At 42.9% G+C, this 12,704-nt stretch overlaps 1 protein-coding gene across 1 annotated transcript; it reads left to right on the forward strand.

Moving 5' to 3' along the window:
* The first annotated feature begins 7,376 nt into the window (after positions 1–7,376).
* LOC105520177 (chromosome unknown open reading frame, human C10orf142) lies at positions 7,377–8,481 on the forward strand. The gene is given in 4 exon segments (XM_011953792.1): positions 7,377–7,758; positions 7,933–8,148; positions 8,151–8,354; positions 8,357–8,481. Coding segments are annotated over 4 exon segments (927 nt in total).
* Positions 8,482–12,704: the final 4,223 nt, after the last annotated feature.

Consider the following 12,704-nt stretch of genomic DNA (forward strand, 5'->3'; position numbering starts at 1 on the left):
GCAAAAACAAATCAGTTATTTGAAACAATGAGAATAAAGACACAACGTACCAGAATCTCTGAGACACAGTTAAAGCAGTGTTTAGAGGAATATTTATAGCACTAAATGCCCACAAGAGAAAGCAGGAAAGATCTAAAATCAACACCCTAACATCACAATTAAAAGAATTAGAGAAACAAGAGCAAACAAATTCAAAAACAACAGAAGGCAAGAATTAACTAAGATGAGAGCATAACTGAAGGAGACAGAAACATGAAAAACCCTTCAAAAAAATCAATAAATCCAGGAGCTGGTTTTTTGAAAAGATTAACAAAATAGATAGACCGCTAGACAGGCTAATACAGAAGAAAAGAGAAAAGAATCAGACAGACACAATAAAAAATGATAAAAGGGAGATCAACACTGATCCCACAGATATTCAAACTACCATCAGAGAATACTGTAAACACCTCTACACAAATAAACTAGAAAATTTAGAAGAAATGGATAAATTCCTGGACACATACACCCTCCCAAGACTAAACCAGGAAGAAGTCGAATCCCTGAATAAACCAATAAAAGTTCTGAAATTGAGGCAGTAATTAATAGCCTACCAACGAAAAAAAGCTCAGGATCAGATGGATTCACAGCCGAATTCTACCAGCAGTACAAAGAGGAGCTGGTACCATTACTTCTGAAACTATTCCAAATGAGAGAAAAAGAGGAACTCCTCCCTAACTCATTTTATGAGGCCAGCATCATCCTGATATCAAAACCCAGCAGAGACACAACAAAAAAAGAAAATCTCAGGCCAATATCCCTGATGAGCATCAACGTGAAAATCCTCAATACAATACTGGCAAACCAAATCCAGCAGCACATGAAAAAGCTTATCCACCACGATCAAGTGAGCTTCATCCCTGGGATGCAAGGCTGGTTCCACATGTGCAAATCAATAAATGTAATCCACCACATAAACAGAACCAATGACAAAAACCACATGATTATCTCAATAAATGCAGAAAAGGCCTTCAATAAAATTCAACACCCCTTCATGCTAAAAACTGTCAATAAACTAGGTGTTGATGGAACATATCTCAAAATAATAAGAGCTATTTTTGACAAACCCACAGCCAGTATCATACTGAATGGGCAAAAACTGGAAATATTCCCTTTGAAAACTGGCACAAGACAAGGATGCCCTCTCTCACCACTCCTATGCAACATAGTATTGGAAGTTCTGGCCAGGGCAATCAGGCAAGATAAAGAAATAAAGGAATTCAAATAGGAAGAGAGGAAGTTAAATTGTCTCTGTTTGCAGATGACATGATTGTTTATTTACAAAACCCCATCGTCTCAGCCCAAAATCTCCTTAAGCTGATAAGCAACTTCAGCAAAGTCTCAGGATACAAAACCAATGTGCAAAAATCATAAGCATTCCTATACACTAATAAGGTAATAGTACATTAATAATAATATACACAAACAGAGAGCCAAATCATGAGTGAATTGCCATTCACAATTGCTACAAAGACAATAAAACACCTAGGAATACAACTTACAAAGGATGTGAAGGACCTCTTCAAGGAGAACTACAAACCACTGCTCAAAGAAATAAGAGAGGACACAAACAAAAGGAAAAACATTCCATGCTAATGGATAGGAAGAATCAATATTGTGAAAATGGTCATACTGCCAAAGTAATTTATAGATTCAATGCTATCCCCATCAAGCTACCATGGACTTTCTTCACATAATTGGAAAAAACTACTTTAAATTTCACATAGAACCAAAAAAAAGAGCCCACATAGCCAAGACAATCCTAGGCAAGAAGAACAAAGCAGGAGGTACCATGCTACCTGACTTCAAACTATACTGCAAGGCTACAGTAAACAAAACAGCATGGTACTGGTACCAAAACAGCGATATAGATCAATGGAACAGAACAGAGGCCTCAGAAATAATGCCACACATCTACAACTATCTGATCTTTGACAAACCTGACAAAAACAAGCAATGGGGAAAGGATTCCCTATTTAATAAATGGTGTTGGGAAAACTGGCTAGCCAGATGCAGAAAACTGAAGCTGGACCCCTTCCTTACATCTTATACAAAAATTAACTCAACATGGGTTAAAGACTTAAACATAAGACCTGAAACCATAAAAACCCTAGAAGAAAACCTAGGCAATACCATTCAGAGAACACAGGCATGGGCAAAGACTTCATGACTAAAATACCAAAAGTAATGGTAACAAAAGCCAAAATTGACAAATGAGATCTAATTAAACTAAAGAGCTTCTGCACAGTGAAAGAAACTATCATCACAGTGAACAGGCAACCTACAGAATGGGAGAAAATTTTTACAATCTATCCATCTGACAAAGGGCTAATACCCAAAATCTACAAAGAACTTGAACAAATTTACAAGAAAAAAACAACCCCATCAAAAAGTGGGCAAAGGATATGAACAGACACTTCTCAAAAGAAGACATTTTTGTGGTCAACAAACACATGAAACAAAGCTCATCATCACTGGTCATTAGAGAAATGCAAATCAAAACCACAGTGAGATACCATCTCACGTCAGTTAGAATGGTGATCATTAAAAAGTCAGGAAACAACAGATATATATTTTATCAATGTAATGATTTCATTGTAAATTCTATGGTTTTTAGCATATAGACAATAATGTATCTACGAGTAATTATATTTCTAATTATTTCACTCCAATCTTATTTCTCTTTTTTAATTTTTTAATTGACAAAATTGTATATTTATTTAAGGTATATAACATGATGCTTTAATATATGTATATATTGTGAAATGACTAAATCAAGCTAACTAACCTCACACATCTTTTTCGATGGTAAGAAAATTTAAAGTCTACTCTCTGAGCAATTTTCAAGCATATAATACATTGTTATTTCCTATAATCACCATGTTGCACAATAGAATTCCCACTTATTCCTCCTGTCTAACTGAAATTCTACATTCTTTAACCAATATCTTCCCTGTTTCCTACTCTCCAGTCCCTGGTAACCACCTCTCTGCTTCTGTGAGTTCAACTCTTTTAGATTTCACATACAAGTGAGACCTTGTAGCATTTGTCTTTCTATGCCTGGTTTATTTCACTTAGCATAATGTGATCCAGGTTTATCCTTGTTGAAAATGACAGGATTTCTTTCTTTCTTAAGGCTGAATAGTATTTTGTTGTGTATATATACCATATTTTTCTTATTCAATGGACAGTTAGGTTGTTTCCATATCTTAGCTATGGATAATAATGCCGCAGTGAACATGAGAGTGCAGATACCTCTTCAACGTAAGTATTTCATTTCCTTTGGATATATATCTACAAGCATAATGGCTCGACTGTATGGTAGTTCTGTTTTTAACTTTTTCTTTTTTTTTTGAAATGGAGTCTTGCTCTGTTACCCAGGCTGGAGTGCAGTGGCACGATCTCGGCTCACTGCAACCTCTGCCTCCCGGGTTCAAGTAATTCTCCTGCCTCAGCCTCCCCAGCAGTTAGGACTACCATGCCCAGCTAATTTTTGTATTTTTAGTACAGACAGGGTTTCACCACATTGGCCAGGCTGGTCTCGAACTCCTGACCTCATGATCCACCTGCCTCGGCCTCCCAAAGTTCTGGGATTACAGGCATGATCCACCATGCCCAGATCTGTTTTTAACTTTTTGAGGAACCTCCATACTGTTTTCCAAAATGACTGTATTAATTTAAATTCCCACCAACAGTTTACAAGGGTTTTCTTTTCCACACATGCTCAACAACATTCTTTAATCTCTTATATTTTTTATAATAGCCATCCAAACAGATGTGAGGTAATATCTCATCCTGGCTTTAATTTGCATTCCCTGATGATCAATGATGTTGACTATTTTTTTAATAGACCCATTGGCCATTTGTATGCCATCTTTTGAGAAATGTCTTTTCAGGTCCTTCACCCAATTTTTAAAATTGGATTACTTATTTTCTTCCTATTGAGTTATTTCAGGTCCTTATATATTTTTATATTAACTCCTTATCAAATGTATGGTTCACAGATATTTTCTCCCATTCTGCAGGTTGTTTCCTCACTCTGTTGATTGTTCCCTTTCCTGTGCAGAAGCTTTTTAGCTTGATAATTCCAATTTTTTTTTTTTTTTGCTTTTGTTGCCTGTGCTTTTGGGGTTATATCAAAAATCAATGGCAACAAAATACCAATGGCAAGAAGCTTTTCCCATTTCCTCTAGATTTCAGAGCGGGATTGTCCAGTAAGGTAGTCACTATTTAAATATGTGACCATTTAAAGTTAAATTTAAACAGAAGTGTTACTCTTTCAGGTCTTACGTTTAGATTTTTCATCCATTTTGAGTTGATTTTGTTATATGAATTGGTTCTCTAGTCTTACTGAAAAACTCTCAAAAACTTTATGTAAGATTGGAATTTTCAGCTCTGAGTATTCAAACTGGCATACAAAACTAACTGAGCCTGGTGTTCTCCTTAAGGAGAGATATTTTTTAACTAAGGATTCACATTTTTCATAAACATAGGATGATTCAGCCTTACTATTTCTTCTGGAGTCAGTTTTGGTAATTTATATTTCCTGTAAATATTTCTACTTCACCTGATTCCAGATTGATTGTCGTAAAGTTGTTCAATATATTCTATTTTATTACCTTTCTATTATTACACATAGAATTATAACTCTATTTGTAATTGTGCCCTCTTTCACTTTTGGCATTGGTTTGGTTTGTTTGTAATGTCTTCTCTCAGTTTTATTGAACTTTTTGATTCTAAGGATTGATTGTTTTTTCCCTTTATTCCCTCCCTCCACTCAAAACCAAAACCAAATTAGGCAAATGTCTTTCCCTACTCTGTTACTCAAGAATCACAGTCAACTTTTTCTATAGAGGGCCAGGTAGTAAATTTCTTCTCTTCTGTGGTCCATACGGCTGCAACTATTCAACTCTGCCCTCGTTTTGCAAAAGCAACTACAGATAATATGATAAGGAAAGGCATGACTGTGTTTCAATGAAACTTTACAAAATCAGGTAGTAAGCTGCGTTTGGCTTACAGGTTGTAGTTCGCACATCCCAGCTCCAGATCCAGCTGCTGTAAAAAGCCCAGCTTCAGATCTCTCCCTCTAAAGAGGATATTGATTGCCTGTCCTCCGCCCTACTCCCAGGACCAAAACTGGATGACAATTGCTTATCTTTCCAGTTTCACTTACTGTTTCCAGCTTTGAACCTCTTCATCACTTCCAGGCTTTTCAGACATTCTTTATTTTCACATATGATTAACAATGCATTTTTAAAGATTCATTTTAAATATTCTATCCAGCATTGTTAGATGTTCTACACTGGTTTGGTTTTTCTGGCTATTGCCAAAAATGGAAATCTCGTCACTGGATTTTGCCGTAGGGCATCTTTTTCTCTTCCTTCCTTCTTTTCCTTCTTCCTTTCTTCCTCCTTCTTTCTTTCTGCCTTTGCTACAAAGTACGGGAGGAGGTGGAAGTCTGACTCCTGTAACTAAGTGGAAAGCTTCCATTCTCAGGCAAATACTAGGAATAATATTACAGCAGGCATCAGAAGAGAGGTCTGACCCGACTGTAATGATTCAACACCACACTTCGGACACACTCTTGATCCACAATTCCTGATTTGCTTGCAAATTGAATCATAAATGATGATTTCTAGCAAGTTTATTTCTGATAGTTGGTCCTTGGATGAATTAATTGGTCACTTTCAGAGAAGCACTGGTTGACCAGGGTTTAACTGAGGACATTAATGAGAAAGAACATTCTGTTACCCAGAGAGTACAGGCTTATGTCCTGTGGGAGGAATAACAGAAAAAAACAAATGGTAGCAATGCTGGGAAAAACTGAGCACCTTTTCCCAGTGGGACCAAGTTTGGGAAGTGGCTGATCATGCAGCATCTGGATGAGCAGCAAGAGCTGGGAGGAGACAGTGGAGCAGTGGAAGATCTGAAGCTAAGAGGCTCAAGGTTGGCCGGTGAGCAATCTCACAGCTGGGAAACTCTTGCAGACCCAAGGCAAGGAGTCCCTACTTTCCTTCTTTGATTTAGAAACTTTTGTGACGAGTGATAGCTGTGTGAAGCCATGGGAGAAACCAACCCTTTAATTAAATTCTGTAGGTTTAAGGTTTATTATGGTTTGTGTTGATCAAACCTCTTTATAGCCTATACCTAGAGTACTCAAACTCAGAGAGACAGAAAGTAGAATGGTGGTTACCAGAGGATAGGGATGGGAGGGAAGGAGGGAATGGGGAGTCTGTGTTTAATGGGGACAGAGTTTCTGTCTGAGATGATGAAAAAGTTCTGGAGATAGATGGTGATGAGGTTGTACAACAATGTGAATGTACAAATTTTATGTTATGTGCATCTTACCACAATAAAAAAAATTTAAATATAAACCAAACAAACCTCTTTGTAATCTCTTTCAAGTGAGGAATTACCAAGTGCTCAACAGGCTGCTTAGAATGGGAGGCAGGGGTGAGAGGCAATGCCAGGCACATGGCCTGCTTTGTACACTTACAATTGCTGTTATTTATTGAGTGTCTACTCTCTCTGCCACCTCCTACACTAAGCACCTTACATGTACTCATTCTAATCCTAAGAAAGAGAAAAAGAAAGAAAAACAGGAGCCTGCAAGGCTGTGAGGTGCATCGTATAGTCCACATTTTACAGAACCGACTTAGTGTCCTTGTGGTAAGAGTGTTTCTGGTGAGATGGTAAAGTCGTGTGTTTGTGAATCATACATGATTCCGTTCAATTTTTTTGGAGTTAATGATTCTACAAGAAAATATAGTCGAACTAGACATTCACTTACGGTGGAGCTCTGCTGGGGTTCTTGGGCCTGCTGACTGTTTTGTCCCTAACTCTTAGTAACAGGGCTACTCCCTCCCTTCCCCCCACGCCCAGAGTCCTAGTAACAGAGCCCCCGGCCCAGAGGCTGCTGCTCTCAGGCCCTGGCCAGGGTGATGGATGTGAGTTTGCTCAGTCCTTACTCCACGTGGGATAACCAAGAATGTCCAGATTTTTACTTAAATTGTAACTGGCACACAAAGCACACAGCCTGGCAAAAGAGGACTAAGCAGATACACGTGAACTACCACAGTCAAACAGCCTCTAGTGGCACAGCTGTGGGACATCGATGTACTTGTCAATGGTGGGGATTGGACAGGAGGCTGCAGGCCACTGCACCTTTAAGGCCACTCAGGAAAAGGCCAGTCCCCAATTTGTTTCACTGTGAGACGGTTGTGTGGTTAGAGCCCAGACACGGTTACCAGACTCCCAGACTTGGATTCAGCTCCACATCATGTTACCCTGGGTAAAGGATGTACATCTCTGCATGCCTGGGTTTGTCACCTGGCAGCATGGATGCTCAGGTGACTGATCCGTCAGGACTGCAACAAAAGAACTGAAGCTGCGGGAGCGAGCTGGCTGGTGCTGTGGGGAGCTCTGGTGCAGAAGGCCCTCACCAGGGGTGCCCAGAGCCAGGGTCTGTGCCCCACGGGCTGGGTCCAGGTCACAGGCGCTGGGTGAGCAGAATGAGAAGACGAAGTGAGGATGTACTCGTTAGATGCTCATGAAAGGCCTTCTTCCCCTTGGTTCGGAACGACCCCCCGGAAACTAGTCCCAGGCCGCACCTGGATTCAGCCGCAGGCAATTCAGAGGAGCACGAGCCCAGGGACCTCGGGAGGGCTTCGGTGGTTAGGAGGGGGGCGAAGGGAGACTCGGGAGGGCCGCGGGTAGGTGGTGGGTGGGGAGGGGGGCCTCTGGAGGGTCTGGAGCCTGCAGAAGGCAGGCGATGACGCAGGCCCAGTGCACTTGTCCCGGGGCTCCTGTCTAGGCCGACGGAAGCTCCATGTTAGTTTCTTTGTACCCACTTCACACTTACTGTATTTCTTCTTCTTTCTTTTCCTCCCCCAGCAGCTCTAAGCGCCCTAGAGCTTGCATGGAAACGCAACAGAGACTTCCCTTTTGCACTGTCTGCGGGGACAACTGTTCCAGCCCTGAGGGGACAAGGGGACGCTGTGCTGTGGGGAAAGCCCGGGTGGCAGGAGGTGGCGGGGCTCCTGGAGGAGGTGCTGGGATGCGCTGCTGTGGCTGCTGAGAAAGGTCCTGAGGACACAGCCCGCCCCTTCCCCAAGCTTCGAGGGAGCCCCGCGGGGAGGACTGGCAGGGTCTCTGGGAGGGTGGAACAGGGGAGCCTGGAGTCTCAGGGCTGAGGGGAGCAGAGTCGTTCTGTGTGGTGAGCGTCCCCAGCCTGCCCTCCCTGCTCACTGCGGGGTCGCGCACCTGCTCTGCTAGGGGCCTCCCCTCAGCCCTGGCCTCCAGGCAGTTTCCTTTCTGCCAGGTAGATTCTGTGCGACTTCATTTATTCAGAATCTGGATCAACAAATGAACACTCAGGGAGGAAAGGGGTGTTTGTGGGGGTGGAGAGGTTTCCAAGCTGGCGCCCACCTGAGGGCCCCCTGAGGGGAAACAACTGCGACTTAAAGCCAGGTTTCCAGCTCGGCCACCCCTTCCTTTTTTTGTCTTGTTTCTTTTATTAAAAGAAATATAAACAAAGAACTTGAATTATTTTGAAATAACTGTTGGTAGCTGGACTGTGTTCTGTTGACCACAACATTGCTCTGGGACTGAACCACGTGGGTCTCTGCTCTTCCTAAGTGTTACATAAGAATAGCGAGCCCATGAGGTCAGCTTTAAACCAGTTTCTTCCCATAACCTCCTGGACCAAGGCCCAAGCAAGGCCGAGAGGAGCTCAAGGTCCCACTCTCACCAGGATGTGCCTCTTCTCTCTCTAGTTGGCAGGAGGCGATGAATGTCTCCCAGTAATTTAAGATTGTTCATGTTTGTGTAGAAAAGCCAAGCACGGGCCCATATTCTAGAGGACTGCTTGTGGCAGGCAGAAGGCCTTCAAAGACAAACCCAAACAAATGAAAAGGTGTCTTTTGAAGCTAATGGAGCAGATCAGATTGGTGAAAAATAGATTTAACAATAGCATTTGCAACACAACTTTCAGCATAGTGCTTGCCTGAGAGGACTTACAGCCCTTTAAAATTGACAGTGGGACCAGGCACCATGGCTCACAACTGTAATCCCATCACTTTGGGAGTCTGAGGCAGGTGGATCACTTGAGTCCAGGAGTTTGAGACCAGCCTGGGCAACATAGTGAAACTCTGCCACTACTAAAAATACAAAGATTAGCCGGGCATGGTGGTGTTCACTTGTAATCCCAGCCACTTGGAGGCTGAGGCACGAGAATTGCTTGAACCTGGGAGGCAGAGGTTGCAGTGAGCCAAGATCATGCCACTGCACTCCAGCCTGGATGACAGAGTGAGACTCTTTCTCAAAAATAAAATAAATAACATTGCCACTGGGTGGGACTGTAGACAAGGCAAAGACGTGTCTATACAGTTCCAACCAAGAGTAAGGCAATTATGAAAATCGACTTTTGCATACCTAAGGGCATTGCCTAGATATTTGGAATCATATATCTGGTTAATTTGAGTTTTTTCATAGAAAGCAGGTAAACATAGCCAAATTTTATAATGAAGTACATTTTCAATCTCATGTTAACCTTAACTCTTTCATAGTCTGAACAGATCATATTCACACTGATATGAGAGCCAGATATTTTAAATAAAACCATAGGAATAATGTTCTTTGTTTATGTCACGATTACACTAAGTCAGCAGTCCCCAACCTTTTTGCCACCAGGGACCAGTTTCATGGAGGACAATTTTCCACGGGCAGGGTGTATGGGTCAGGATGAAACAGTTCCACCTCAGATCATCAGGCATTAGTTAGATTCTCATAAGGAACGTGCAACCTAGATCCCTCATATGTGCAGTTCACAATAGGGTTCATGCTCTTATGAGAATCTAATGCCACTACTGATCTGACAGGAAGCAGAGCTCAGGTGGCAATGCTCACTCACCACTCACCCCATGCTGTGCATCCCAGTTCCTAACAGGCCACAGACCAGTATGAGCCCACAGGTTGCAGACCCCTGCTCTATGTAGTCTAAAATGGCTTACCAAATGCACCCTTCCAGATATGCCAGATATTCACTGTATGCTAAAATTTCTTTATTATAAAAGTCAGAGTTAGTAAATAAAATTATAAAAACAAAAGACACATATAATGTAAAATATAATCCAGATCATGACTCCTTCCTTATAACTTTCTAAAATGTAATATTTTGTTTGGAAAGTGTCACAACTTGTAAGTGTGGCAAAAACTCACTAGAAACAGCGTTCTGAGTACTCCCGTGACAACATTGTTAAAACACTCTGAGACCATGCATTTAATATTCTATATTAAGGCCTCTCTACTCCCATAATTTCCCCTCCACAGCACTATGAAGTCATGTAAGGGTAGACAGAAGGAAACAAAACTATTAAAAATATCCTCCAAAAATGAAAAGATGCCAAAAAATCACACAAGGACTTAATAACCATGGTATTTACAATGGAAAATAATGCTTCTGCCAGAAACTCTGTTTTTACTAGCCAAGGCTTTTTTTCATGTTTAATTTTATATACAAGCTTTGTGCCTGGATTTATGATCAAATTATTTTCTTTTCAACTCCCCTTTGTTACCTTGGTTTTGTTGATATTGAACTATTTGAATTCTACAGCAATAGCAAACAAACGTAAAAACCAACTTCTATACACAGTGCTGATTAGGCCCAGCTCTAATCACTGAACCAACTGTAGGAGACAGATACTATTATGTTGCTCTGTATGCACGAAAGACCTGAAGCACTCAGAGGCTAAGTAATTGCCCAAGGTCACACAATTGCTAAGTGGTAGAGCTGGGAATTGAACTCAGGCAAGGCTGGCTCCAGAGCCTATGTTTCCACCATTTTTCTAAGTTGTCTTTTTATAGCATTTCTAGAACTCTCAGAGCAGCAACCCAGTGATGTTAGCCCAAACTCATCAATTTTGCAAGTTTTAGGATCTGTCTGCTCCTTGAACAAACCTTTCTCAAGCACGAATTGGATTCATGTTTTTGCATCTGTATGAAAGGCACAGGGACAGACAGGGGAAAATTTGTGTCTACTACTCCTGAAAGATTCAGAGTCTCTGAGTAAGATGAAGTCATAGAAGTTTCATTTGTCTTTTGGCAAGGGGAGGGGCTGAGCTCAGACTGCAGCATCTGCTCAGCGTAGCCTCCTCCTCCTCCCAGGTCATTCACTCTAGAGTGAGGGAGAGCCTTCGCTGTGCTCCCCAAAGCTCTTTCCTGCCCTAGGGTCCTGCCCTCGACCACCCTCGCGCATGAACTCATCATGGTTCTCCGCAGGTCTCCTCTCTTTGATGCAGCCATTACTCCATCGTCAGGTAGAATATCTTCACCTGTTCCTCTTCTACTGAGTTCAGCCTCCTTAGGCCAGCACTAAAGGCCCCAACTTATCTGCTGCAACCTGGAGTCACCTCCTGCCACTCTCTGGGACACTGTGCTCCCAACATAGGACTACTCCCTGGCTCCTCCACCTTTGCTGGGGCCTTTGTCTCTTCTCATCTCTCTCTTTCTTGGCCTTGTGCCGTGTCCTCCACAAAGCCTCCCCAGCCAGCCCTTATAGTGAGAGGTAAAGTATTCCTCCTCTCTGTGCTCCTGGACCTCTGAACCTGCCTCTACCAGAGCATTTGACAGAAATGTTAACAGCCTTCTAGAGCACAAGGGATCCTCTCCTCTCTCCTCTCTCTCTAAGTTGCAAGCACCCTGAGGGCAAGTCACCACACTTTCCAGCCTGTGGGATCTATCACAGAGTTCCAGGAACCTGAAGGTCAATAAACCTACCTCCCTCCTGGAAAAGAATGTTCTGCAGCCTCCCTGCCCTGCAGGCTGAACATGGGATGACTCTGCAGAGACAGATTAGAGCCCCACTCTGCTGCCCCAGCTGGCCCTCAGCTTCAGCTGCCGTCTCTCTCTCCAGAAAGGCCGCTGCAGCCCTCTCTGCATCCCCTTGGTGTCTGCGTATACCTCTGAAGGGTGGTACAAAGCAGGGGGCAGTAAAATGAGGCACAAATTCACATTAAAATATATACAATTCAGTGAGCAGTATTACACTGAGGCTTTGCAGAAAGCTCCAAGGGAGCAGGAAAGAAATCAGACCTTCGTCACCCCAACCCCGGGATTTTAGAGAAAACTTCACGCCGCTGGTAGACCTCCAACTGAAGGATGAGGTCAAGATGGGACCTGCTCATCCCCAAACTGCCCGCCAGACCTCAGTGTGGCTGGTGTGTCCCACAGCATTGGTGCACACTCAATCCATGCAGAGAACTCAAGGAACAGCAAAACGCAGGCCCAGCGGGGTGAAGTCCTGGGAAGCCTGTGGACAACTGCAACACAGCACTGCAGGATTCATTCATTCCTTCAACAAACACCACTGAACAGGTACTACATAGTGACCAAGGGTGACATTAAGGCTAGGATGATGAGCAGACTGCTCCCCATGCCCGGGGACAGATGAGGAGGATGGCCATGGTTCAGATGCACGACCACTTGGCCCAGTGCCAGCTGCTGGAAGCGTGGAGACTGGCATGGGCTGTGTGTGGGCAGAGAGGTTTCCCCAGGGAAATGGCTGCTGTGGAGGGAGGGGACAGGGGTCAGGGAGAACACTGGAGATAGCAGAAGCACCAAGGATAAACAAGATCGGGAGGGGAGCTCCCACCCCAGGGCTGGAAGGG

Source organism: Colobus angolensis, unplaced genomic scaffold (assembly GCF_000951035.1).
Source record: "Colobus angolensis palliatus isolate OR3802 unplaced genomic scaffold, Cang.pa_1.0 Scaffold370, whole genome shotgun sequence".
Taxonomy (NCBI): Eukaryota; Metazoa; Chordata; class Mammalia; order Primates; family Cercopithecidae; genus Colobus; species Colobus angolensis.